We start from the raw sequence: 25444 nt of genomic DNA on the forward strand, positions 1-25444 counted from the left end.
ATAAAAACTAATAAATTAGATAGGAAAGGGAAAGCAAGTAAGAAGTTAGAATTCTGGGCTATATGAGAACAATATATCCAAACAATTAATTAACACACTAAACATGGTCTCCAAATCTAAAATCCAATGATTAATGCGATAACAATAATTCTAGCGGAAATGATTTCCGCTGAGTAGCCGAGTAGGCTATCTCCCCCACTATTGAAACAGAATTATTGGAAAAGACAAAGGAAAAGGAGAAACCTGTTTGGATATGAAACCTAAAAAGGGAAACTCCCTGATCAAATAACAAATATGGGGCAGTGACGGTACAAAAACGTTAAAACAGAGGTCTCCCGAAACTCTTTGTACATAGCTTCGCAAAATGAGGATTAAAAAAAAAAAAGAATGAAGATGAAGGTGACTAAGACTGAATCTTGCCAAATATTAGATGATAACATTTTGTATGAGCTAACAGTAAAAATAACCGCTTGTCTATAGGGCGGTACTGTAATGTTGTTATAGCAGAAAAACACAGGATGGGGGCTGGCCGCATTTCGATATCCATTTTGTTCAAGGCAAAAGTGTCTTCTAATATAAAAAAACTAAACATTAAGGTGCGCATGTGCCAGTGTTATAAAACCTTCACACAAATTATATTTATAACCCGCTTCAATTATGCCTGCCAATTGACTAGAGGTAGAGAGAACAAGGATGCGATTCTATAAGTTTATAAGTGATCTCACCTTAAAAATTGAGCTTACGGCACTGCACCGTCAGGTTCTGATTTGTCTTAGTGATATTTGTGGTAATAGGGCGAGCGTGTCATTCACTATGAAAACGCTAAGATCAAAAAGACATGAATGAATAAAGTTTTTATAAAAGGCAATAGGGGGAAAAACGTTTGTATTGTCCTTACTACAGGAACAATGTGGTTAATAAATTAAAACATTATACTAGCGGAGAGCAAATAATAAAATAGAGTTTGCCAATGGGGTCCCCTATTATGTTTAGATAAATATCTTGCCGGTCACTTCATGTTAAGCAGAGACGTTACAGATTAACAGATGCACTATAGCACCATGAATATTATCTGTTAAGGTTACACAACAGTGTGTATACAAGATGGAGAAATTAACCCAACCAACTGTGTTAAGGTTGCATGAATTAAATTAGCACATACCTAAAAATATTAGCACGGAGATTCCGCTGATAACGAGGCTGGTCGGACATTCAATTGTGCAGCACTCTGGCTGTCATTTTAAAAGAAGGGCACGAATCTGGTAAGGAAAACAGGCTTATATAAACCCATAGGAAACAGAGTAACAAACTGTTTTGAACTGGCACTGACCAGAGAAGAGGAATCACCAGGAGGCCATCATTGCCCCTTGAAGGTATGCTAGCTGTATGCCCCTGTTTTTAAACTAATTTAGCTAACAGTAACCCTGTTCATTAGTAAGACCTCATTGTTAATATATTCTGCGCTCCATTTCAAACAGATACGCTTTGAAATTGCCCCTGTTTTTAAACAAATTTAGCTAACAGTAACCCTGTTCATTAGTAAGACCTCATTGTTAATATATTCTGCGCTCCATTTCAAACAGATATGTTTTGAAATTTCCAACAGTAAGGCTGACTGCGATTCATCACCGCGCAGTTCCTTGTTATTTTGGCCATATATAGAAGTTCCAAAGGACTATTTGGCCTATTAGAGGTAGGTTATAATATAAACTGTAGCTCCCTTGATGTTTATAGCTAACACGCCTTTAACCATTACTCTAGTTACTTACTGGCGCACTGTTTTCCTTACCAGATTCGTGCCCTTCTTTTAAAACGACAGCCAGAGTGCTGCACAATTGAATGTCCGACCAGCCCCGTTAACAGCGGAATCTCCGTACTAATATTTTTAGGTATGTGCTAATTTAATTCATGCAACCTTAACACAGTTGGTTGGGTTAATTTCTCTATCTTGTATACACACTGTTGTGTAACCTTAACAGATAATATTCATGGTGCTATAGTGCATCTGTTAATCTGTAACGTCTATGCTTAACAGGAAGTGACCTGCCAGTGCTCAAGATATTTGTCTAAACATAATAGGGGACTCCATTGGCAAACTCTATTTTATTATTTGCTCTCCGCTAGGATAATGTTTGAATTTATTAACCACATTGTTCCTGTAGTAAGGACAATACACACGTTTTCCCCCCTCTTGCCTTTTATATAAACTTTATTCATTCATGTCTTTTTGATCTTAGCGTTTTCATAGTGATTGACACGCTCGCCCTATTACCACAAATATCACTAAGACAAATCAGAACCTGACGGTGCAGTGCCGTAAGCTCAATTTTTCAGGTGAGATCACTTATAAACTTATAGAATCGAATACTTGTTCTCTCTACCTTTAGTCAATTGGCAGGCATAATTGAAGCAGGGTTATAAATATAATTTGTGTGAAGGTTTTATAACACTGGCATATGCGCACCTTAATGTTTAGTTCTTTTATATCAGAAGACACTTTTGCCTTGAACAAAATGGATATCGAAATGCGGCCAGTCCCCATCCTGAGTTTTGCTGCTATAACAACATTACAGTACCGCCCTATAGACAAGCGGTTATTTTTACTGTTAACTCATACAAAATTTTATCATCTAATAATTGGCAAGATTCAGTCTTAGTCACATTCATCTTGGGTATCTAGTTCTTGGCCTATGTGCGTTATCTCTTTACTTACACGCTCTGTCTTGAAATCTGTTTCCTCGAAGCCCACTCCAGGGTACTCCCTAATGTAAATTCAAAAACTGTTAAGTTTTTTAAAAATTAGAGCTATGACTACATATGTACCGGCAATTAATAATGTACTTAGGTAGAAAAGTCTGTAAAAATCTGTATAAAAGACTGCCTATTCTAACTTTAATTTTAGATTAATTATATGATGGTACTTTCCTGATAAAGACACTTGGTGTCGAAACGCGTTGAAGAAACCGTCACTACTTTACCCTTACCATCATTTTTAAATTTTATGTTCATGTCTGTTTTAATTATTATGTATATGTTTTTTTAGAAAATATATGCATTTGTTGTGTAATTTGTATCAAGAAAATTATTAAATACTCCGATGATTTTTTACAAAAATTGTTTTTTAGTAAAGTGTAATTTTTTATTTGCTGGTTTTCATTGCACTTTGGAATTTTGGTTTGCCTGGGGTTGTTACTTGTCATTATAGTGGAGTTCTCTGGCTGCATCATTTGTGTCGGGTGACCAGGTGTGGTTGACTCGGGTGAGGGTGGAGTTAAGTTGCATATCTGTAACCTTGCTCCAGTTCCTTCGAGGTGGGCGTGGGGCTGGTTTGGGTGCCTTGAGTTTGTTGATGGCGAAGTGTACGCAGTGGTGGTCAGTCCATGGCGGCTGCGTTGTGTGGCTGAATTGGACGCTGTTTCCTGCCCTGAAGATGGGGTCGAGAGTGTGTCCTGCTCTGTGGGTCGGTGTGTTGATGAGTTGTTTAAGTCTGATGCTGGCGAGGTTGTCACGAAGGATAGTGGAGTTGGGTTACTGGGGTTGTCGAGGTGGAAGTCTCCAATGAGTATGTAGTTTGCTGAGGCGATGGCTAGGGGTGCAATGAAGTCTATGATGGTAGAGGTTGAAGGGTGTTTGGGGGCCGGGGGTCTGTAGATGAGGGTACCACGGAGTGTGGCTTTGGGGGTGGTCTGGATATGGAAGTGCAGGTGCAGGTGTTCGGCGTTGGGGAAGGTTTCGCTGGAGGTGGTGAGGCGAAGGGTGCTCTTGTGGGCAAAGGTGAGGCCCCTCTCCTGGGTGATTGGGGTAATCTTTCCTCTGGATCTTGTATCCGTATAGGATGGCGGTGCTGATGTCGGGGCGGAGGATGCGTTGGTCCAGGTCTCTGTGAAGAAGGCGATGTCGGGAGAGAGAGAGACGAAATTTACAGGGTTTTGGTGGATGGGACTGCATTGGCCTCTCTACATTAGGGGATGTGATGAAAGTCATGGTCCTTAAAGCATTTAGAGACCTCTAAAAAGAAATTCATATGCCTCAGGCCCACTTCTATCAGTACCTGCAACTGCGACAGGCTCTTCATCCATACATTAAAAACTTGACTACTCTCCCAGAATTTAGCCTTCTTGAAGGCAAGCTCCTCTTGGGGGATCTCGAGGAACATAAGATATCCAAGATATATCAAACCCTAGTCATAAATAGCCAAACTACTTTAGATGCTCTCAGGGTTGCCTGTGACACTGATATGGGATCCCTATATGAAGACTATTGGGCTGACGCCCTACGCTCACCACGCTAGGCTGCGATATCCTCCCGACTTCGCCTCATTCAATTTAAATACCTCCATAGAGCGCACTACACCCGACATAGACTGTGGACTGCGGGGCTGATTACCTCCCCAATATACCTCCGATGTCAGTCAGATAAAGGCATATTTCTACACACCACATGGTCCTGCCTGGCCCTAGACCGGTTCTGGAAGGGGGCTCTCGCCTGGCGGAGGTACTGGCCTGGGATATACCGAAGTCCCCGAAATTAACACTCTTACATAGTAATGAAGGAATAGGGGGCATCAGATGCAAAAGGCATCTACTGTTTCTAGGTCTTACAGTCGCTATAAGAGATATAGCCAGGCTGGGGAGGGCTGAAACACCTCCCCCCACTCAGGTAGCACAATGGAAAACAGGATTTGACTTCATTATGGAGTTGGAGCTCCCAGTTTTTATTGCCTGTGGTTGTTCACAGAAACATACTAAGATATGAGCTAGATGGCCCACTTATAGGAACATTCCCTTGCAGTCACATGTGGGTGCTGTGAGTCTATTAGATGCTGAGATCAAAACATTCAAGTAGTAATGGGTGCTATGTAAGTTCAGCTATAGATATAACTGCTTTGCATGTAATCACGTCTTATGCTCAATTAGAATGGGACAGGGTTAATTTTCGACATTGATAATGTTTTCTTTGTTATTGGCCCTGCGAAAGGGTGTGTTTTGAAGCTAAATGACCAATTTATGTACCTTGACGATTCTTTGTTATGCTGTATTGCCTCATGTCACATTCACCTTTTGTAAGGTCTTAAAATAATGCAATAAAAAAATTGTTATAAAAAAAGGGGACACAAAGGGCCTTTTCGGTCTCCAGTCCTCAACACGGGAACTAATTTTTCCATAATAGGGAGAATTTCCATGTCACATGTCTCCTCTAACTTGAGGGAGTCAGCACTGAACTCCGCTGGTAGTTTGCCTCATGGACTAGGTAGAGTTTGCCTATTTGGTCAGTTTATTTGATGTCTCTTGAATTTGTCAATAAAGGTTCTTGTGTGACAGGTCATGGTAAACACTCTGAATGAGATGAGATGGGGATTTGACCTTTCCACTTAAACATGGTATGACATATAAAATAGTATCTTGTTATCAAAGATCTGGTCAAAGGTAGCTCCATTTTTGTCACAATGGAGAAACAGTGTTGTAATAGGTTATCAGCAAGTAATTAATATTTGAGTGTAAATGAGCAGTTGTCACTGTACTCAATGAAGTGTGGAGTCTCAAAGCAAAATTTGGTCACATAAATAAATGCTGTATTACATTTAGTTATCCAAGAATTCTTTGTTGCTACCATGTGGTGAGTAGAGCTCAGTCTCATAGGTTTAGGGTTTGTATTTGTAACTTCTATCACAATGCATTGCATTAGGGTAGGGGTTGGGGAATTATTCAGAGTTTGATGGGTTTCCTTTGTAGGCCACAACCCTCCACTTCTACTTACAATGTTTAGAAATTGCAAAAGTATGGCATGAAGCTCTATGTAAACTCTATAAACTTTATATAAGCACATTATTATCATTATTGTATATTGTTACAAATAAGTGAATGCGCAATGTATAGACATGTACTTTAGAGTTTCATTTATATTGTTTTATTGATTTGTATTTATCATATTATACTACATTTGTGGTCTACTTTACATGTCTGCTAATGCATCCTTACCTGAAACGTGTAACATTTGCGGATACAAAGCCTGGTAGTGTTCGGTACCTTTTATAAAACTAAAAAAAAAACATTTAGAAAAGAATCGATTAAAATATAACAATATAATGTAAGTAGGAAAGGCCTAACTTGATGTACATACATTGCATCATATTGAGGTAGGTTGAATAAAGAATTGGTCTGCTGCGCTTTAACAGCACTGATGTGGTACTTTTAGTCTATGGCTTAAATTTGTAATGTTATACATTGAAAATCTAGCAAATGCTTAATAAGACAGCACGTTTCAGTGAACATTAAGGACGATTACCTGAATAATATGAAAAGCAGCATAAAGCTCTTGTATGAATTGTCCATTTTCTCTAGTGAATAGATTTCACAAATGATGCGATTTACCAATTACCAGCATTTTACCTTGCCTTCATTAAGTCCTGGACAGAGGCTCCATCTCTCCTTCATGAAGTAATGCAGTTAAAAATGTAACAAACAGGAAATTTGAGATGTATATCCTTGAGAGACTTCCAGTTGACCAGCAGCAAATGATTTCAATTTGGTCTAACTGAAGCACACCCATTTTAACAGTGCAGCATATCTGTCCCATTGGATATGTAAATATGGAGGCCTCAGTGACAAGTTATAAACCTTACACACACAAAATAACTTTTAAGATATAGAATTTTGTGCCACACCTTCAAAAGGATTTAATACCACAAAGGTTTCCATGTCAGTGAAGCTACTTTTTTGGGTGGAAAATAGGCTTGCGAGGGCGGGTGAGGCCTCCAATTTTGAAACATCCACAAATGCACTTGTTTGTGAGTATTTAAAAAACATTTTCTGACCCTTAGAAGCCCAGGGAATTTTCTGAGAATTACTCAGGTAAAAGGGAAGGAGTACCTACCTTTTTAGAGAGGAAACAAGAAGGAGGCCTCTCAAAATTGGTGGGGATGTAGTGGGGATGTAGTAGAAAAAGGTTCTCTATAGAGAAAAAAAGAAAATTATGCGGTTCAGATTGGGGGTTCCCGGTAGCAGAATATTTAGTTAGCTAGGTATTATTTCATTCCCGCTTGAGGCTTTCTTTTTGGTGTTCCACTGAGAGTCTCCGCCCTGCCACTGGTGAAGCTGGGCACATGCTGTGCTCTTAAGTGGATATGATTTCGGATGACCCAAGCACATATCTTTTGTGCGTCCTCTGACAGAACTCAGATGCAAGTTTGTCTTTGCTTGTTGATGTTGATAGATCTATCACATTAATGTGGAGTTGCTTTTCTTTCAATGACCATGTGGCCCTGAGCTCTAGTCCTTGGATATGTGCACACCAACCTTCTGGGCATAAATTCATCGTTTTTTGCTCACCATGCCTTTACAGTTTAGACCCATCCATATGCAAATCAGTTTGACTCTGCACCCAATGTGAACAGTCCAGCCCGAACTGCCAAGCCAGGTCCTCCCTGGACTGGAAACAAGCATCCTAGGACCGGTTTCGGGCTTTCAGCCCTCATCAGCCAGGATAGCTTGACTCCAGTAGCCTGGAGAGCACGGGACCCACGTCTGGGCATATGCGTCCCACTCGGGGTGACAAAGCAAAAAGAACAATTGATGGACAGAATGCAGAGCAATGTCATACATTCACCCCAGTACAGAGATCTGGGCCTAAATCCATCGTTTTTTTGCTCACCATGCCATTCCAGGTTAAAGCAAAGCCATATGCAAATTAGTCTTTACCCTGCACCCAATGGGAACAGTCCAACCCGAACTGCCAAGCCAGGTCCTGCCTGGACTGGAAACAAACATCCGAGGACTGGTTTCGGACTTTCAGCCCTCATCAGTCAGGATAGCTTGATACCAGTGACATGGAGAGCATGGGACCAACGTCTGGGCATTCCCGTCCCATTCGGGGTAACAAAGCAAAAAGAACAATTGATGGACCGAATGCAGAACAATGTCATACATTCATCGCAGTACAGAGATCTGGGCCTAAATCCATCGTTTTTTTGCTCACCATGCCATTCCAGTTTGGACCCAGCCATATGCAAATCAGTCGTGACCCTGCACCCAATGGGTACAGTCCAGCCCGAACTGCCAAGCTAGGTCCTCCCTGGACTGGAAACAAGCATCCTAGGACTGGTTTCGACCTGTCAGCCCTCATTAGCCAGGATAGCTTGACTCCAGTGGCATGGAGAGCATGGGACCCATGTCTGGGCATACCCGTCCCACTCGAGGTGACAAAGCAAAAATAACAATTGATTAACAGAATGCAGAACAATGTCACAATAGCACTAGGTCCTCAGACCCAGTGTCTGTAGCTGATCTTCTGGCCGAACCGTTTAATTAAACACACTATTTCTGGTTTGCCGAACGCCTCTTGTCTTTTGTAAGGAATTTTAACTCAAGCAACAAGTAAATCAGCACTCTTTGTCCCTGGCTGCTCGGCCTTACCATGATCACATATATCATCTTTCAGTAAGGCCATCTCTGTTGGGCTGATCCAGCATGCGGATTCACCTTGCCTCCTTACCAGAGGACCCTCTACAATGACCAGCAGTGCTACCTCTCAGGAGCATTTGACCAGCCTGACCACAGGAGGCTTGAATAGGCCTGTGACTGCTGGCACGGTCACAAAACTTACCATGACAAACAGCAATATGGCCCTCTAGAGCACCAAGACTGCCTTTTCCTAGCAGGTGAGCACTCTTGACCTCTCCGACCTGACTGGACTTTACTGTCCTCGATGCCCTGAATACAAAATAAGAGCTTGAGGCAACTTTATCAATTACAAGGGAGCTTGAACCTCTGCGGTTTCCAATGTCATGGGACTGGCCTAAGAAATATTCCTGGCAGGCTAAAAAAAGAATGGGCGGTGACTTGAATTATGAGTGGAGGCCGTGGAAATGGCACAGCCTGATTTTATGCCTTGTGACCTCCACAGGACACTGTAATTGGATCTTAGGTGTCCATTTTGATCCCTCCTTAACTGAATGTAACTTTGACCTAAATTCTCACTAGTCAGGTCCACAGTGAAATTTTGTCCTAAATCCTCACTAACCACTTGTTGTAATCTTGTATGTCAGCTATGGATTGTAGAGCACTGTGCCTAGTGCGTTCTACATTCCTTGATAGCTGACAGTTCTACTCTCTGGCAGTTGATTGCTGACCAGCCAGAGGGAGAGCCACGCATTTCCACTTGGATGATTGATCTTCAATAAACAAGATAATTTACATTACTAAAGACCTCTTATCAACTTACTACATTTTGGCGACGTTCTGGCTGTTGTCTCCGAGGTGAAGTGGCTAGAACCCAGCGTGAGCACGAAGATTGTTTCAACGTTGTTCAGAGCATGGATTGGCGCATAAAATAGAAGGAGCTTTGTTGGCTGTGGTTACGTGTACTGTGAGTACCGTCGTTTTGGCTGAAGTCGGCGTTTTTGATGTCTTTGGAGAATCTGGCAGTTGAGGTTGGAGTGTAGCGCGAGCTGGAGTGAAGCGCGAGCAGGTTACGGTAATGTAGAGAGATCTCGAGCTGACACGCTGCTGTGTTGTTTATGCCCGATCTCCTGTAAAAACATCACGCAAACCACGCTCGACGCGCTACCACAACAAGGCCGATTTCCCATAGAAAATACGTACGCACGACGTGGCGGCTATTTTGTTTGCAAAGACAGCTCTGGTGAAGAGAAATTTTGCAGATCAGAACAGAGATCGATATTTTTCTTGAAGTACTTTGCGCACTTAAGTTATTTTTTGAGCGGTATTAATTTACTTTATCTTCATTATTTAACTGCACTGTGCTAACAGTTTTGGGAACTTCAAAGGATTTGAGATTACATTGTTGTTTTCAATTTTATTCAGTTTCCATGGCAACCATATAACAGTTGTTAGTCAGAGGCTTTCTCCTGCAACAGAACATTTTACTATAAAAACCAAGCATTATTTTTTTATTTTTGGTACATTTGACTTTCCTTTTGTCATGGCTAGACAAAGCACTATTGTTACTCCACCTATATTTTTAGCTTCTCCTGGACCACTTGCAATAGAGTGGGAAGATTGGCTACCTATGTTTGAAAACTATATTGATTCAATAGATGGATCAAAATTTAGTGCTGAAAGAAAAAAAGCTTTATTGTTGAATAATCTTGGAAAAGAAGGCCAACGTATTTTTAAATATCTATCCGTCCCAACTTTACCTAATGGTAATGCCATTGAAAATGTTTTTGATTAAACTAAAAAACGCTTGGAAATAAGATTTGCAAGAGAAATTAACATAGTCATGAATCGTCATCAGTTTTACACTCATAAACAAGGGGAAAATCAATCAATAGATGAGTTTGTGTCAAAACTAAGAGAACTATCTTTGAAATGCAAGTTCGGTGCGATGACAGATGAAATGGTACGTGACCAACTTATTGTACAGTGTAAGTGCAGGAAAACGTAAGAAAGGCTTTGGGCAGCAAAGAACCCAACTTTGAAGGATGCCATTGAAATAGCAAAAGTTCTTGAACACTCACAATTTTCTATGCGTGAGATGAACAAAGAAGAAGTTTTTAGCGGCAATACTTCTTCAGTACCGTGTGGGGAATCAGAATTTGCAGCTGTGTCTAAACCTGGAAAGTACTTTCAAAGAACACATTTTCAAAGAGGAATACAACAATTTAGGTCATGTTACAGATGTGGGGGCGCTCATAATCCTGACTATTATAAATGTCCAGCCATTGACAAAAATTGTTTAAAATGTGGACGAAAAAGGTCATTTTTCAAACATGTGCAGAAAATCTTTTAAACAAAGGATTGCAACTATAGATAGTAGTAGTGAAACTACACTTGTTGATGTTGATGATGTGTCTTTGCAAGTAGATACGATTTTATGTGTTGATGATCCTGATGATCAAATTGGTAGGAAGAACCGACCTAAAGCTGAATTCAGAGTCAATGGTGTAGCTCTGGACTTGATGGTTGACTGTGGATCGATGTACACTAATATTTCCAAATGTATTTATGACAAACTCTGACCCAACCGAGAATTACATCCAAAAGATATTAACCCTATGGGGCATCAAGGGGAAACTATTGACCTTATAGGTTTCATGAAGTCAACTATTGAATTTAACGGCAGAACAACTGATGGTAAAGTCTATGTTGCAAATGATGGAGCACCTATCTTAGGATGGATGCATCAATTTGACTTATCTATCATTATAGATCCCAGGGCTCCGACACAGGTATTAGTTATAGAGGGTCCTTCTTTGAATGATATTTTAAAAGAAGCTATGGATGTTTTCAAAGAAGAATTGGGTTGCTTCAAGGGATATGTACATAAAATAATTTTGAAGCCTAATGCCATCCCAGTTCAGCATAAGGCACGCAGAGCACCTTTAATAGCCAGGGAAGCAGTGAAAAAAATGCTTCAAGATATGCTTGATTCAAGTGTAATTGAGCCAGTTGAGAGCTCTTCATGTGTTTCGTCAGTGGTTATCACTGAGAAATCTGATGGCAAATTTAGGTTTTGCATTGATCTCAGGCCTCTCAATCAAAATGTGATAGTTGATACCTTTCCCCTTCCTAATATTAACAAATTAATTTGGCATTAAGTGGTGGGAAGTTTTTTTCAAAATTAGATCTTAAAAACGCCTGCCACCAGATTAGATTGCATGACGACTCCAAACCTTTGACAGCATTTATAACCCCGGAGGGCATTTACCAATGTGTTAGGATGCCTTTTGGATTATGCTCTGCTGCTAGCATATTCAGAAGGATGAGGAATGTTTTGTTTAAGGGGATCAAAAATATCATTTTCTTTCAAGACAATATCTTGATATTTGGGGATACAGTAGATCAGCATATCCATACTCTTCGTGAAGCTCTATTCAGGATCAGGGAATCAGGTCTAACACTTAGACAGGATAAGTGTAAGTTCCTAGTAGATAAGGTGGACTATTTAGGGTATGAAATCTCAGAACAAGGAGTAAAGCCCAAACAGAATCTTTTGGATGCTATTCGATTGGCTCCCGTTCCATCGGACAAGGATAAATTGCGATCCTTTTTGGGATTAATCGAATATTCCTCCAAATTCATGAAGGATTTTTCTACTAAAACAACTGATTTAAGATCTCTTCTAAAGAAAGGGGTTAGCTTTTTGTGGGATAAGGTTCAACAGACTTGTTTTGAAAACATTAATAAAGACATTTGCTGTGCAGAGATTCTTACACCTTTTGATACACAATTACATTCTGTTCTTATTGTAAATGCAAGTGCTACTGGTCTGGGAGCAGTTTTAGCTCAAATCCACAATGGTAAGGAGAAAACTGTAGCGTTTGCATCAAGAACTCTAACCCCATCGGAAAGTAATTATTCAGTCATAGAACGTGAAACTCTAGCTGCTTCCTGGGCTTGTGAATATTTTAGAACATATCTATGGGGAACCAAATTCACACTTAAAATTTATCATAAAACTCTTATAAGAGTGCTACTATCAGGGGGTGATACAAAGTGTTCAGCTAGATTAGCTAGATTGGCCTCTCGTCTCCAGGAATTTTGCTATAATATTGAGTATATTCAAGGTTGGAGAAATATACAAGCCGATTGCCTCTCTGGATTGTCACTAGATTGGGAATTGGTTGATAAAGTTGCTGTTTTGAAGAAAGAAAATGAAGGGGCTGTCGCTTTTATTCAATATGCTTTGAGCATGTGTGAACCCCAGGCTTTAAATAGAGATGGGTGGGTCAATGCTTTGCTTGCCGACAATGCCATGCTAGAACTTAAGAACATGATAAGGAGAGGTTGTAAAAGGGAGAGTACTGTTTCTATCACCAATAGACCTTTTGTTAAAATTCTAGATGAATTGTCAGTTTGTGAAGATATTGTGATAATGAGGGGAGACATGTTCATTCCTCTGGCTTCTTTAAGACAAAACTTAATCAAACTGGCCCATGAAGGACACTTGGGACAAACTCGAACAAAACAGGGGATAAGGACAAATTGGTGGTGGCCAGGAATGGATTCCGATGTGAATCTTTATGTTACATATTGTCAAATCTGCAAAAAGAGCGATAAGCGTTTGAAAACTGGTATAAAGGCATCTTCAGGTCATATTTATGATCCGGGCTTACCCTGGCATACTGTATGTATGGATTTCATTGGTCCAATGAATAGCCTTAAGGAAAACTTACGTTTTGGAATTGTTGTGGTAGATGTTCACACAAAATTGTTGGTAGTAAAATTTTCTAAGGATATTACAACTTTGACTACCATAAATGTTTTAAAGGGGATTCGGAAAGATGAAGGGCTACCTTCAGTACTTATAACAGATAACGGTACGCAATTAACATCTCTAGAAATGAAAACCTTTTTGTCCACTTGTGGTATCAAGCACAGCTGTACTTCCCTATACAATCCACAGGGGAACGGAATTGTTGAGAGAGCTAATCGTCTTATTAAGGGTGTTATCCAAATGGCCATTTCCAGTGGTAAAGATGTAGACTCTATGGTATCGGACATGGTTTGGGCTTATCGCTCTAGTGTGCACAGTGTAACCAATAAAACGCCCTTTGAAATGATGCGTGGGAGACCACCCAATACAAAATTGGTTCCTACATGGTTAAAGGAGATTGTAACTAAAGATATGTTTTCTACCAATCCGTCCCAAGTTGCTTCACATGGTAAGAAGATCTGCAAAGGAAACTTAGACAAAATAATTTGCCCTGGAGATTGGATTAAAATACGCTCTGGTAGACCAGGTGTTTCGTTTAGGACATTTTTAGGTCCTTTTACGGTTAAACTCACTCTACCATATTGTGTAGTGTTGGATAAGTGGGGAAAGATGGAATTACAGGCGGGTGGCTTTATACCAGAAGGGAAATGTACGTACAGAAGGCAATGGGAGTTCAAAGGTATTAATTAAGAACAAGAGTGATGACAATTGTTTTGACAATACGTTTTGTCCATGTCTGATGGTGACCTTGTTTACAATTCCTAGGAGACCTGTGCTCCTCAAAGAGTAGTACAGGGAGGAGGTAATGCTCCTGCTCCTGCTTCTGTTTCTGTAGATTCCCTTGCGGTGAGTCAACCTACCCGGGAGGTAAGACTTTACAGAAATCGTTATCCTCCTGATTACTTAAAAGATTACATATGTAAATAACTAAACATGTTTACTTACCGTTACACTTATTTGAATAAGTAGGTTATTGAGTACTTACTTTTACCTTTTTGTTGAAGAATAGACTTCTGCAATTCTTATTCATCTTTATGTATTGATTTTTGAATGTTCTTCCTTAATCTTTATTGTTCCAGATGATGTTGACTTTGCTTGAGCATTGTTTTAGTATATTATTTTGTGTCTTTGTTTAAATAAAGAGAGAGGATATGTTGTAATCTTGTATGTCAGCTATGGATTGTAGAGCACTGTGCCTACTGCGTTCTACATTCCTTGATAGCTGACAGTTCTACTCTCTGGCAGTTGACTGCTGACCAGCCAGAGGGAGAGCCACGCATTTCCACTCGGATGATTGATCTTCAATAAACCAGATAATTTACATTACTAAAGACCTCTTGTCAACTTACTACACCACTCACTACACACCAATAGCAATGCAGACTTTGCACATCTTATGGCCACTTTACATATTCGCTGGACCCTCGCCCCCCCCTCCTGTTGCCAAGAAACTCCTTGGGGAGAAGCACTTTCATCCTCAAAGATTTACCACAGTGTGACTTTCCCTCGGGATCTCCGAGATGCCGCAGAATGGGATGTGTTCAATCTTTCTTCACCAACTGAGGCCATCCTTCCATCGCTGTCTATCAGTCAGGTGCTTATTTAGCCTCCCCACTGCCTCCCACAGCCTTCCGACTGCCTGCACCATCACTGAATTTTCTACCTGTGCAAACATATCAAGTGCAGAGACCTCACTATGGAGGATTAGAACTGAGGCTGTTTATGTGTTGCTATGTATAGAACTGAACTGTCCCGCTGCCCATGGAGGGCTGATCTGCTTCCTATAGGTCCCTTGAAACCTCTTCTTCTTTCGTCTGATCATCTATTCTAATGGTGCTTCACATCCATACATTGAACATGGTACGGGGCAAAATACAGAGGGGGAGGTCCATCGCATAGGTGTGGGCTATTTATTTGTGGAGGATGAGGCTGGGAGACATGAAGAAAAACAGAGGGTTCTATCCAATTTCCATAGCACAGGACTACACGGACCACTTCCTTAGTGGAATACGGACCAAAATCATCTCTCCAAAAACTGATTTCAAATCCTGCATTCAAGAAATGCATGAAGACGTCTCAGATCTTAGGCACAGGATAGATGATCTTGAATTATCAGCGGACTTTTGCTTGGGGCTACTCTTTCAGGCTTATCTTCCATAGAATGGCAAGCAACACTTTTTACAGTCTTTAACAGAAACAAGGATAATCTAACATCTGCATTTGGATCTAGCTTATTGTGATTCTCTTCAAGATAAAGCAGCGACTGCATCCAGGATGGTATACAATTAGCCGCAGGCTTAGACTGTGCAAGGGTATGGACAGATCCTCTGAGGCAGTCAAAGCTGATGTCATCCAACACTTGCAAAGTTAGAAAAACAAATCCTCCCAAAAAGATCCTTCCCCGGTGGAAGAATGATCTGATGTGATATAAGGTCACACTCAATTGAAAGGAACTCAGCCTTCAGCCTCGTTCCTCTATATGGTTATGAAACTCCTCAGTAACTTGCAATATCCTTATAATGTACAGCAGGGAGTACTTTTTTCCTTATATTTCTCTGTGGTCTCTGTCGACCATTACTCTTCCTTCACCTCTCCATCCGCCATTCTGCTTCCTGCACTCCCACACTGTTGACTATGCCCAACTAGTGAGGATTGCATCCCTTTCTGTGATTACCAGATGCCACTCCCATGGAAAGGGACATACTGTTTGACCAGTTTGCTGTATGTTTATTTCTTTGTTCTGATGTATGTTTCTCCTTGCTAATCCCAAAGGAGATAGAGGGCTCAATCTGGTCTAGTATGGTGGAATGTAACATGCCAACATTTTTATGAGAGAAGCTTTTATGTTGTTCTTAATGGGGGACCTTAACACTCTGTGGGGGATGTTCTCAAGAACGTGTGATAATCATCGCCAAAATCAGTTAACACAATGTGTCAAATCAAATCAATAAACTTTATTCGGTTCACACAATAGGAAACCATAAAAGTTCCAGGTTACAATTACGTTATAAGCTCATTTTAAAAATACATAATACATATCGCAATAAATATAAATTCCCAAACAAACAGTACAGTGATTCCAATATGTGTTCAGTAATTAAAATATAAGGAAGACAGTACATTAAATCCATTATATAAATAAAAACAATTAATTGATAAGAATGCGTCATCCAGTTCCTTTATAGTTCCAAACATGTTCTGTACCTTAGAGAACATTTCAGAAATCCAGCCACAAATGGGATACATTCGGGTTTTAACAATTGTAAATAATAGAGAGTGTGGCGTACCTGTGTAAAAAAGCCTCCTAGGCGTTTCATAAAATTTGCAGAAAAACATAAAGTGCAACAGGTCCTGTGGAACAGCTAATAAAAGAAGAAAATAATCCATTCTAAACCTGATTAGTAAAAATCGCTCATAGGCAGATAACGGCAACAATAGGTATGGCTCTAGATCTAAGGATGTCTTAAGCAACAGGTGCTTATGGACACTGATCTTTAACAGTTCTTTCTCCTCTCTATCCATTTTTTTACGTAAAAGAAAAGAGTGTTTTACAAAAGCCACATCTACCCTAGTGATGCGATCAGGTTTAAAAAAACAGGTCCAGACGCCCCACCTCACTAAAGCACCCCTGTAGGTATTTTAACCACGGAATGTAAATCATATGGTCCAGGTTCAAGGTCTCACCGATTAGAGCTGCAGACCCTGAGGCAGAGGTCTGGTCCGGACCAGGGTTCAATCCCCGTCTCAGCAAGGTATTGGGCTCAATGTCCTCGGACCCAATAATTCTCGCCTCGGTGCCTACTCTAATCATGGGTTCCACTCTGCAACTCTGGGCAATAGCTTGCTTAATCTCCACACCAGCCCTAACAACGCTAGGATGCATGGCTTTACCTTGGGGGTGCCCAGGAGTGGACACCTCGCAGGAACAGGCCAGGAAGGGTTCCACAGCGGTATTCGTACAGCGCTTAGAGACCCCTGGGTGATAGGCGCTATACAAATCCAAATTACATTACATTACATTTAACCAACATTTGAGACAAAAAAGTAAGGGGCGCAAGGCCAAAATATCACAAATGTATGGAAGGCCAGTTTCTACATGGACCATTAAATTTGCTGTCCCTTTTGAAACGCACAACAGCTGCTTTAAGAAGTGATTTTCCGTCTTCTGTAAACCCTCTAGACCAGTGTACTCCCATAAATCGCTCCCGTACTTAGCTATAGATACACTCTTGGCTCAGTTGATCTTTAACATTGCAGCCACCGGACGATCGCCCATTTTAGCTGCAAATCCGAATATCGCTGCATTAGCCCTGGTAACCTCTCCCCTTTTCTTATTTAGCAGTGAAGTCCAGTTCAGGCGATCATCCAGTAAAACGTCCAAATAGGAGAAGGTCGTGGATAATGGCACATTAACACTATTCACCTTAAAGGGGAACTGCTTTTTAGGGCGCTGCCCTACTTGCATGATGTAGGATTTTGAATTATTTATGGCCAGGTCTTTATCTTCGATAAACCCACGGAAAGCGTCAAGCAGGGTTTGTAAGCCTTTGGGGGTACGTGCCAAGAGGACAGCGTCGTCTGCATATAGCAAGACGGGCAGACCCCGGCGTTCCACGTACGGGTAGTCAGCCCCTGTTTCCAACAAGATCCCCTCTAGATCATTAATGTAGAGGTTGAAAAGGGGCTAAGATACACCCCTGACGTACCCCCCCTTTCGGTGTTAAATTCCCTGGTTACCTTAAGGTCAGAGGCGTATCTAATATTTGCCCTTGTGTCTCTATGTAGTTCCAACAGAAATTCCACCAGGTTTGACTCCACCCCATGGCCCCCCATGGCCCTCATGGATTGCCACAACTTTCTCCAATTGGCACAGTCAAAAGCGGATGAAAGATCCATGAAGGCCATGTAGATTGTCCCTGGGCGGGCAATGGTGTACTTTCCCAGGATCAGGTAGAGATTAAGGCATTGTGCCATGGTTGAGTGGCATGGTCGTAACCCATACTGGATATCCGAAATGATCTTGTTCTCTTCCACCCAGGCAGTCAATCTCTTTAATATGACTCCACCTATGACCTTTACTACAGAATCGATGAGGGAAATCGGTCTATAATTCATGGTACAGTTACGGTCTCCCTTCTTAAACACTGGCACAATTGTGGAAACTCTCCAGGATTTTGGGCACCCTTCCTTTACTGCGGCGTTGACCACCGACACCAAGATTGCTGCCCAAAAAGAAGGGTTGGATTTAAAAGCTCCGGTGGAACACCATCCGGACCTGAAGTCTTCTTGTTTGTTAGGTTATTAATGCCTTCATCCACTACACTTAGGGTGAACACAACTGGATTCTCGTTCGGTGTCTTTGCTGGCAGCTGCAACAGGGTAGATGTACTTTTAAAGATGGTGGCAAAGTGGGACACCCATTCTTCCTCCGTTATGTTTGTGCCCACTTCCTCTGCTCTTTCCGTTGGAAGTAGAGGTCTACCAAGATTGCTGCCCAAAAAGAAGGGTTGGATTTAAAAAGGTCCGTTAGAACACCATCCGGACCTGGAGCCTTCTTGTTTGTTAGGCTAATAATGCCTTCATCCACTACTCTTAAGGTGAACACAACTGGATTCTCGTTCGGTGTCTGTGCTGACAGCTGCAACAGGGTAGATGTACTTTTAAAGATGGTGACAAAGTGGGACACCCATTCTTCCTCCGTTATGTTTGTGCCCACTTCCTTTGCTCTTTCCGTTTGAAGTAGAGGTCTATTAATAATGCTCCAGATTCGGGAACTGCTGGAAAGGGTCACAGGATCTAGAAGTTCCCGCCATGTGTCCTCCCTCAATTCCGTTTTAGGGGTTGCCAACACTTTTTTGTAATTGCTGCGAAGAGTACGGATCTGTGTTCTGTCCCTAGGGAAAACTTTCAATGCCGCCTTGAGATCTCTGGCGGCTTTAGAGCATAAAGGACAAAACCATTTAGGATCACTGGTCGCCCTGTTTTTTCCCGGGACCGATAACAGACACCCCACTTTGAAAACAATCCCATCAAAAGCATGGAGTGTACCCTCAGCAGTTGATTCAAGGTTCAGACAACAAGAAAATTTTTCTGCACAGATTTCTTGGAGCTTTTCATAAAAAAGGGACGGGATTACTCGGGTCTATTTCAACCAACGCCTACCATCATTTGGCTTTAACATGGCTGGACCTATCTTTTTTCTTCAAAAGACTCCCTCCTAAGTTAACACGCACTGGATTGTGGTCACTATGAGGACTTGCTAAAATTGAAAAGCCATGCAAGAAGGGAAAGATGGTTCTAGAGATCAAGACGTGGTCTATAAAGGATCCACCGCCACAACCTTTAAAGGTTGGTTCCCTTTGTTTGCTAGATGGTGGAGCAAAGCTCATGGCAGAGGACAAATCATACTTGTTGAGTATTTCATTAAGAACATTACCCTGTACAGAATGCTCAAAGTGAAGTCCCTCTATCAATGGACACTCCAGAGTGCCCATGGCAGTGAGTTTGGGATCACCACACGAATGGACATTGAAATCACCTACGATCATAAGGTTATTTCTAAAAGGGCCACAACACTGCTCTACAAAATTATTCAGTTCGATTATCTTACATCCCCGCGCATTTGTGTACTGCGTTATAAAAATGTATCACACATAGGCTGGCATTCTTTCGCCGCAGTACAATTGCCTGTAGATCTCTATGGTCAGAAGAAATGACCTTGATATTACACCTCAGGGCCAAGGAAGTAAAAATAACCAAACCTCCCATCGCTCTTCCACTATTTGCTGGGGTTGCAGGAACAAAAAAGGCTTTGTACCCTACCAGCGAAGCATTGCATTTAACCAGCCATGTCTCTTGAAGGCATATTACCGAAAAATGGCTGACAAACTGCACCCATGGAGGGTCTTTGACCTTTCCTGCCAGCCCTGCGATATTCCATGATAATACATTATAATCATGCATCTTGACATGAATGTTAGGGGAATCAGTGAATCAGGGAATCAGTTATTAACTCTCTGAGACAGTCAACAGTTGTTTTTCCGGGGGGGGTTCAGTTTCCCGAGGCCCTGCTCTTGTAACAATATCTAATACTTCTGACTTTGGTGCTGCAAGCGATGTTTCTAGGAGAGACCCTTCATCTTTAGCAGGAGCATCAACGCGTACACAACTACTGGCAGTGTGAACTGGGCTGACCAGGTTATCACTTAGTCAGTCACAGTCGTTCAAGCCTGAAAGAGCTGTGTATCTATGCAGGCCCTGCGTGAATGGAGAGCAATTGTAATCACCCCAGGTGTTGGCCTTTTCGGCCCTAAAGGACGGGATACCAGGCCTAGGGTGTTGCCTGTATATATCAGACCAGTCACAGTGCCCCGAGTTCAAGTTGTTTTGCCCATGATTCTCCTCCCAATGGCAGTATCTCGATACCTTGACCCCTAAAAACTGCGCCAGAGCCAAACTCCCTGAATATCCTCTCTACTGGCAAAGAGTTATTAAAATTTACCACTGTACATTCCCCCTTCTTGATTTTCTGAAGCTACCCAACCAGGAAACGCAGCGAACCATAATAACATTGTGCATGGTAATGTGTCCTTCTGCAGTATTACGGGACAACCAATGTTACCTTATTTTTGAGTTGTCCAAAATCCTCCTTTACTCCTTCAGGGAGGGGTGGTACATTACCCAAGATACTCACCAACGGAGTTGATTGTGGGGAGAGATCAATAACTGGTAGGTTGTCCACATGTTTCATTCTCTTTTCTGTGTTTAATTTTTCCACACCCCGGTCTAAGGCTCCAGAGTTTTTCCCGGCTACCCCCTTGATGTTTCCTACTTCAACTTTACTCGCTGGCTTATCCCTTTCAGTCTCTTTCCTGGTCTCAGTATTTGTTAGTTTTTGTAGCCCCTTCATTGTTGGAGTTGGTGTTAAAGGGGTTATATGTGATAAACTATTATTGGGCTTATTGATTATTTTGAGTTGTGTAGCTGGGCCATAGTTTTGCATGCTGGCTCAAGATTTTCCAGTATCTGCGAGTTACTTGTGGTGGCCCGCTCTAACTTCCCCAAGTTCTCATTTATCACTTTCATTCTTTCTATTAGAGGAAGCATAAAGGACCTCATTATTTGTTCCACTTGTTCTGCAAAGCCTTCAGGGATTTGCAAAGTTAAGGAAGGCTGCTTGGATGACTGTGACGTGGAGATGATTTGGGTTATAGTAGGCGGTCTCTGGGCAGGATTATTTGATGTTGGTATGGTAGGCATCGATGAATTCCCACATTTGTTATTTGTTTTTGTTATATTCGGGCAACTACCCTTGTGACGTCCTCCCGCCGCTTCCTTTTCACCAATTTGCACAGGACCTAATGCATGCTTTGTAGACAGGGAATCAATTGGAGCCTTTAGTGTACTTGTTACAGTCGGCCCGCTTTCTTCGGATAAGGTACTTTCTATTGTGGTATTCACAGTGGTGCCAATAAATGGCCCGACAGGCCCTGTACTTTCTTCTAACAAACTGTCACCATTTAATATCTGGTTACAAGGCTGTTCAGGTGTCTTAGCAGTCATAATGGTGCCCAGTGAAGATTGCTTCGAATATGAAGATTCCAATGATAGGCACTTTTCTGTAAGGGCTATTTCGTGCTCTAGAACCACTGCAGCTCTAGTTATAAAATTATCTAGAGTCCCAGTAATACTCCTCCCATAGAGCTTGGCCCGGCCTTCCTCCCCTTCCCTGTTCATAGTGCCATAATCCTAAACCCTAATAGGCCTTGTGTTATCATGGTTATCTGGGGGCAGATGACAAATCGGAAACCTATAATCAATAGAGCACACAACACACATGCAACAAACAATAAACAATAAGTAAAGGTGAGAGGGGGGGATGTAGTCCCCCCCTTTCAGCGGCCACGCTGCAGTGTCTGGTAGCTGGGGCGGCGGGGGGAGACGTGGCAGGAAGCTTGGCTCGGCAGCAGAGTCCCGACAAGTATGGCCCCAAAGTCAGCGTTTAGTCAGGAGACTTGGCGCGACAGCAGAGTCCCAGCAGGTATGGCCCCAGTATCTACTTTTGTTCAGGACAGCCAAAAATAAGTTAACACAATGTGTCATATCGCCGTCTATCGCAGGAAAATAACTGTGTAAACATCCTATTCACAACACGACGGTAACATGCGATAGTGTCCCGATAATGCAGCAAATGTCCGCGATAAAGTCAACGGGACGGCGATCAAAATCTAAACCCCAACGCGAAATAAGTTGTGATGAGCCGAACCGCGATAACAAAATCAGCGCTAAGCTACGCCAGGCCTGCAATTCACACATGTTAGGCGGGAAAAATCACTAAAATTGTTGGGAAAAAAACAAACGAAAGCAAAACAACTGCGAAGGACAATGGAGGTAGCCGTAGCAAGTACAGAGGACAACCAGAACCCCACAAGCCCCCGGAGGACCAGCCTGGGACCTCAGGGCCAGGGAAGGGCAAGGACAAGAAGAAGAGAAAGACTCGGTTCAGTCCGCAGGAAACCAGGATCCTGACAACGGAGGTGAAATGAACACCATCAACTACTGTTTGTCACCTCCACTGTGTCATTGGCAACACAAAATGGAATATGGCAGTCCATCGTGGACAAGGTGAATGCAGTCAGAGTGCAGAAGTGGACAATGGAAGAGGTCAAGAGGCGCTGGAATGATGTGAAGCGCAAAACCAAGCAGAAACTTGGCAACATCTAGAAGGCAGCAATGCAGACTTGAGGTGGGAGTCCAGTGCCACAGAAGGAGCTGGATGAGAGGGAGGAAATGGTGTCCACAGTCATCAGTGTGGAGACGGTGGCAGGAGTTGGGGGACCAGACACTGCTCAACATGACCTGACACAACAGGAAAAGGTTGAGTAACGACCAGGGTCTGGGGGATGGGAGGGAGATGGGCACAATGGCACACATGCACAATTAAGTATAGCACATCTGCGGACAAACCATGCCCCAGACCCCCAACTATAATAATAATAATAATATGAGCATTTGTAAAGCGCCTTGTTACATCAGCTAGTGTGTCCCTGTGCTGTGATGAGAGGCTGAATACAAAAGTACATAACAACAGAAGAACCTAGACAATTCAAGAGACCCTACAAGTGCTGAAAAAGATGAGTTTCCAGGTCTTTTCTAAACTTAACCTCAGAGACCTCTAACCTTTCGGCTCAGAGGAAGTTTGCTCTAGTTCTGAGGAGCCAGACGACGAAACGACTGGCCCCCCACCCTAGCCTTCTGGACCTTGGGAACAAGTAGCAAACCCGTCCCACAGGATCTAAGTAGCCTTGTGGGAGCATAGCGGGTGATCAGGTCAGCCAAGTATGCGGGACCCATTCCCTGGGAGATGCGATGACATACGCAAAGTGCCTTAAACCGCACCCGTTTCCTAAAGGGAAGCCAATGAAGGGTTGCCAGAGCCTTCCTTGAGGAGGCCTGCCTCGGTTGCATGAGGACCAGCCGCGCGGCCGCGTTCTATAGACATTGAAGTCTATTCAAACATTCAGCCGTAGCGCCCAGGTACAGTATGTTTCTGTTATCAAGGTGAGATGTCACAAGGGCATGTACCATAGTCTTTCTAGCAGGAACAGGCAGCAAATCCAGAGTTTTACGAAGGCCCTTAAGGACCTCAAAACAGGCACCCACCACCCGCCTGGTTTGGTATTCGAAGGAGAGCTTGGGATCCAGCCACACACCCAGGTTCTTCACCTGATGGCTTGGCGAAGTAGGTTCCAGACTCTGGGGCCACCAAGCCGATGACCACACTGACGGGGCTCTCCCCAAATCAAGCACCTCAGTCTTATTGCCATTCAACTTCAGGCAGTTATTATCCATCCAAGATGCTAGTTCTTGCAAACATGCCACGAAGTTGACGGCTGCCGAGTCCTGTTCCTGAGTCAGGGAGACCACCAGTTGCGTGTCATCAGCATAGGACACAACCCTAATCCCGAAGCCATCCTCTATCTTAGCCAGAGGTGTCACATAAATATTAAACATGGTCGGGTTTAGGGGCTAACCTTGCGGCACCCCCTGTTTTAGCTTGATGATTTTAGAGCAATGGGAGCCTTGCCTCACCTGGAAGCTGCGCTCCGACAAGAAGGATTTCATCCACTTCAGTGCAGGGCCCGAGACACCGCCTTTATTCATACACTGAAGAAAGGTGTGATGGACCACAGTGTCAAAGGCGGCACTTAAGTCCAACAGGCTTAAGGCCGCTGTCTGCCCGGCATCCGCACATTGCCCAATAGTTTCCGCCTCAAAGAGCAGAGCCGATTCTGTTGAGTGCATGGTACGAAAGCCCGACTGGGAAAGATGTCAAAGATGGCGTTTGTCAACATGCGCCATGAGTTGTTTGTTCACTACTTTCAATGTAACCGTAGCAAAGTAAGGAAGGAGAGAGATCGGGCGCAGATTGTTGAGTTGTTTGGAGCTGATATGAGGTTTCTTGGGTAGTGGGAGAACCACTGCTTCTTTCCAACTGCCAGGAACTGTGCAGGTCACAAAAGACATTTCCAAGAAGGGTCTAATGTAGGGCTCAATAGTAGTAAAGCTCTCCCTAAGTAACATAGGGGCAGCCGGGTCTCTAGGAGAACCCGACTTAACACTCAGACAGGTTTGGATTAGCAGCTTTGGGGGGGGGGGATTGAGAGATTAATCATCTCTACTCCCTCCCAGGCCTCTCTAGCCTTTATTCCAGTCTTTTAAGTTTCCCTAGCAGACTCAGGAAAGGTGGAGTACATTTGATCAACTTTGTCTGCGAAGAAGTCCGCTACACAGTTGCAGGACTCTACAGATTCCAAAACTGGAGAAGCTCTGGTGGCCAAAGAGGAGATCTCCTTATAGATCTTAAACAATTCTTTAGCTGAATTCTCTGCTGCCCCAATTCTTTCCTGATAATAAGTAGCCTTAGCTTTCCTAATGAGCCCATGATATTTTTGCAGCATAGCATTGTACCCCCCCCCCCTTCACTGGTCCAAGAATCCCTTCCTCCATCGCTTCTCCAGGCGTGTGCACTCCTTTTTAGATGTGCGCAGTTTGGGATTGTACCAAGGGGCAGATTTCTGCGCCCTTCCCGGATTCTTTCTCGGTGTCCAAGGGGCGGTACTGACCAGTGCCTCAATAATGCGCCTATCTAAATTGCCCCCACCAAGAGACCAATGTACCCAAGTAAGCAACATCTCAGCACTGTATAAGCACAGACGTCAAAGGCACACCACATGAAGAGGATAAGGGGCAGCAGAATCTGAGCTGC

At 42.7% G+C, this 25444-nt stretch overlaps 1 protein-coding gene across 1 annotated transcript in view; it reads right to left on the reverse strand.

Annotated features, from left to right (window-relative positions):
- LOC147707023 (adhesion G protein-coupled receptor F5-like) overlaps positions 1 to 25444 on the reverse strand; it is a 948772-nt gene that overhangs the window by 711498 nt on the left and 211830 nt on the right. The window contains exon 6 of the mRNA XM_086926247.1: positions 5979 to 6037. Within this exon, the coding sequence (XP_086782373.1) occupies positions 5979 to 6037 (59 nt within the window). The remainder of the gene's footprint in view (positions 1 to 5978; positions 6038 to 25444) is intronic.

The sequence above is a fragment of the Lissotriton vulgaris genome, chromosome 6, assembly GCF_964263255.1.
Source record: "Lissotriton vulgaris chromosome 6, aLisVul1.2, whole genome shotgun sequence".
Taxonomy (NCBI): Eukaryota; Metazoa; Chordata; class Amphibia; order Caudata; family Salamandridae; genus Lissotriton; species Lissotriton vulgaris.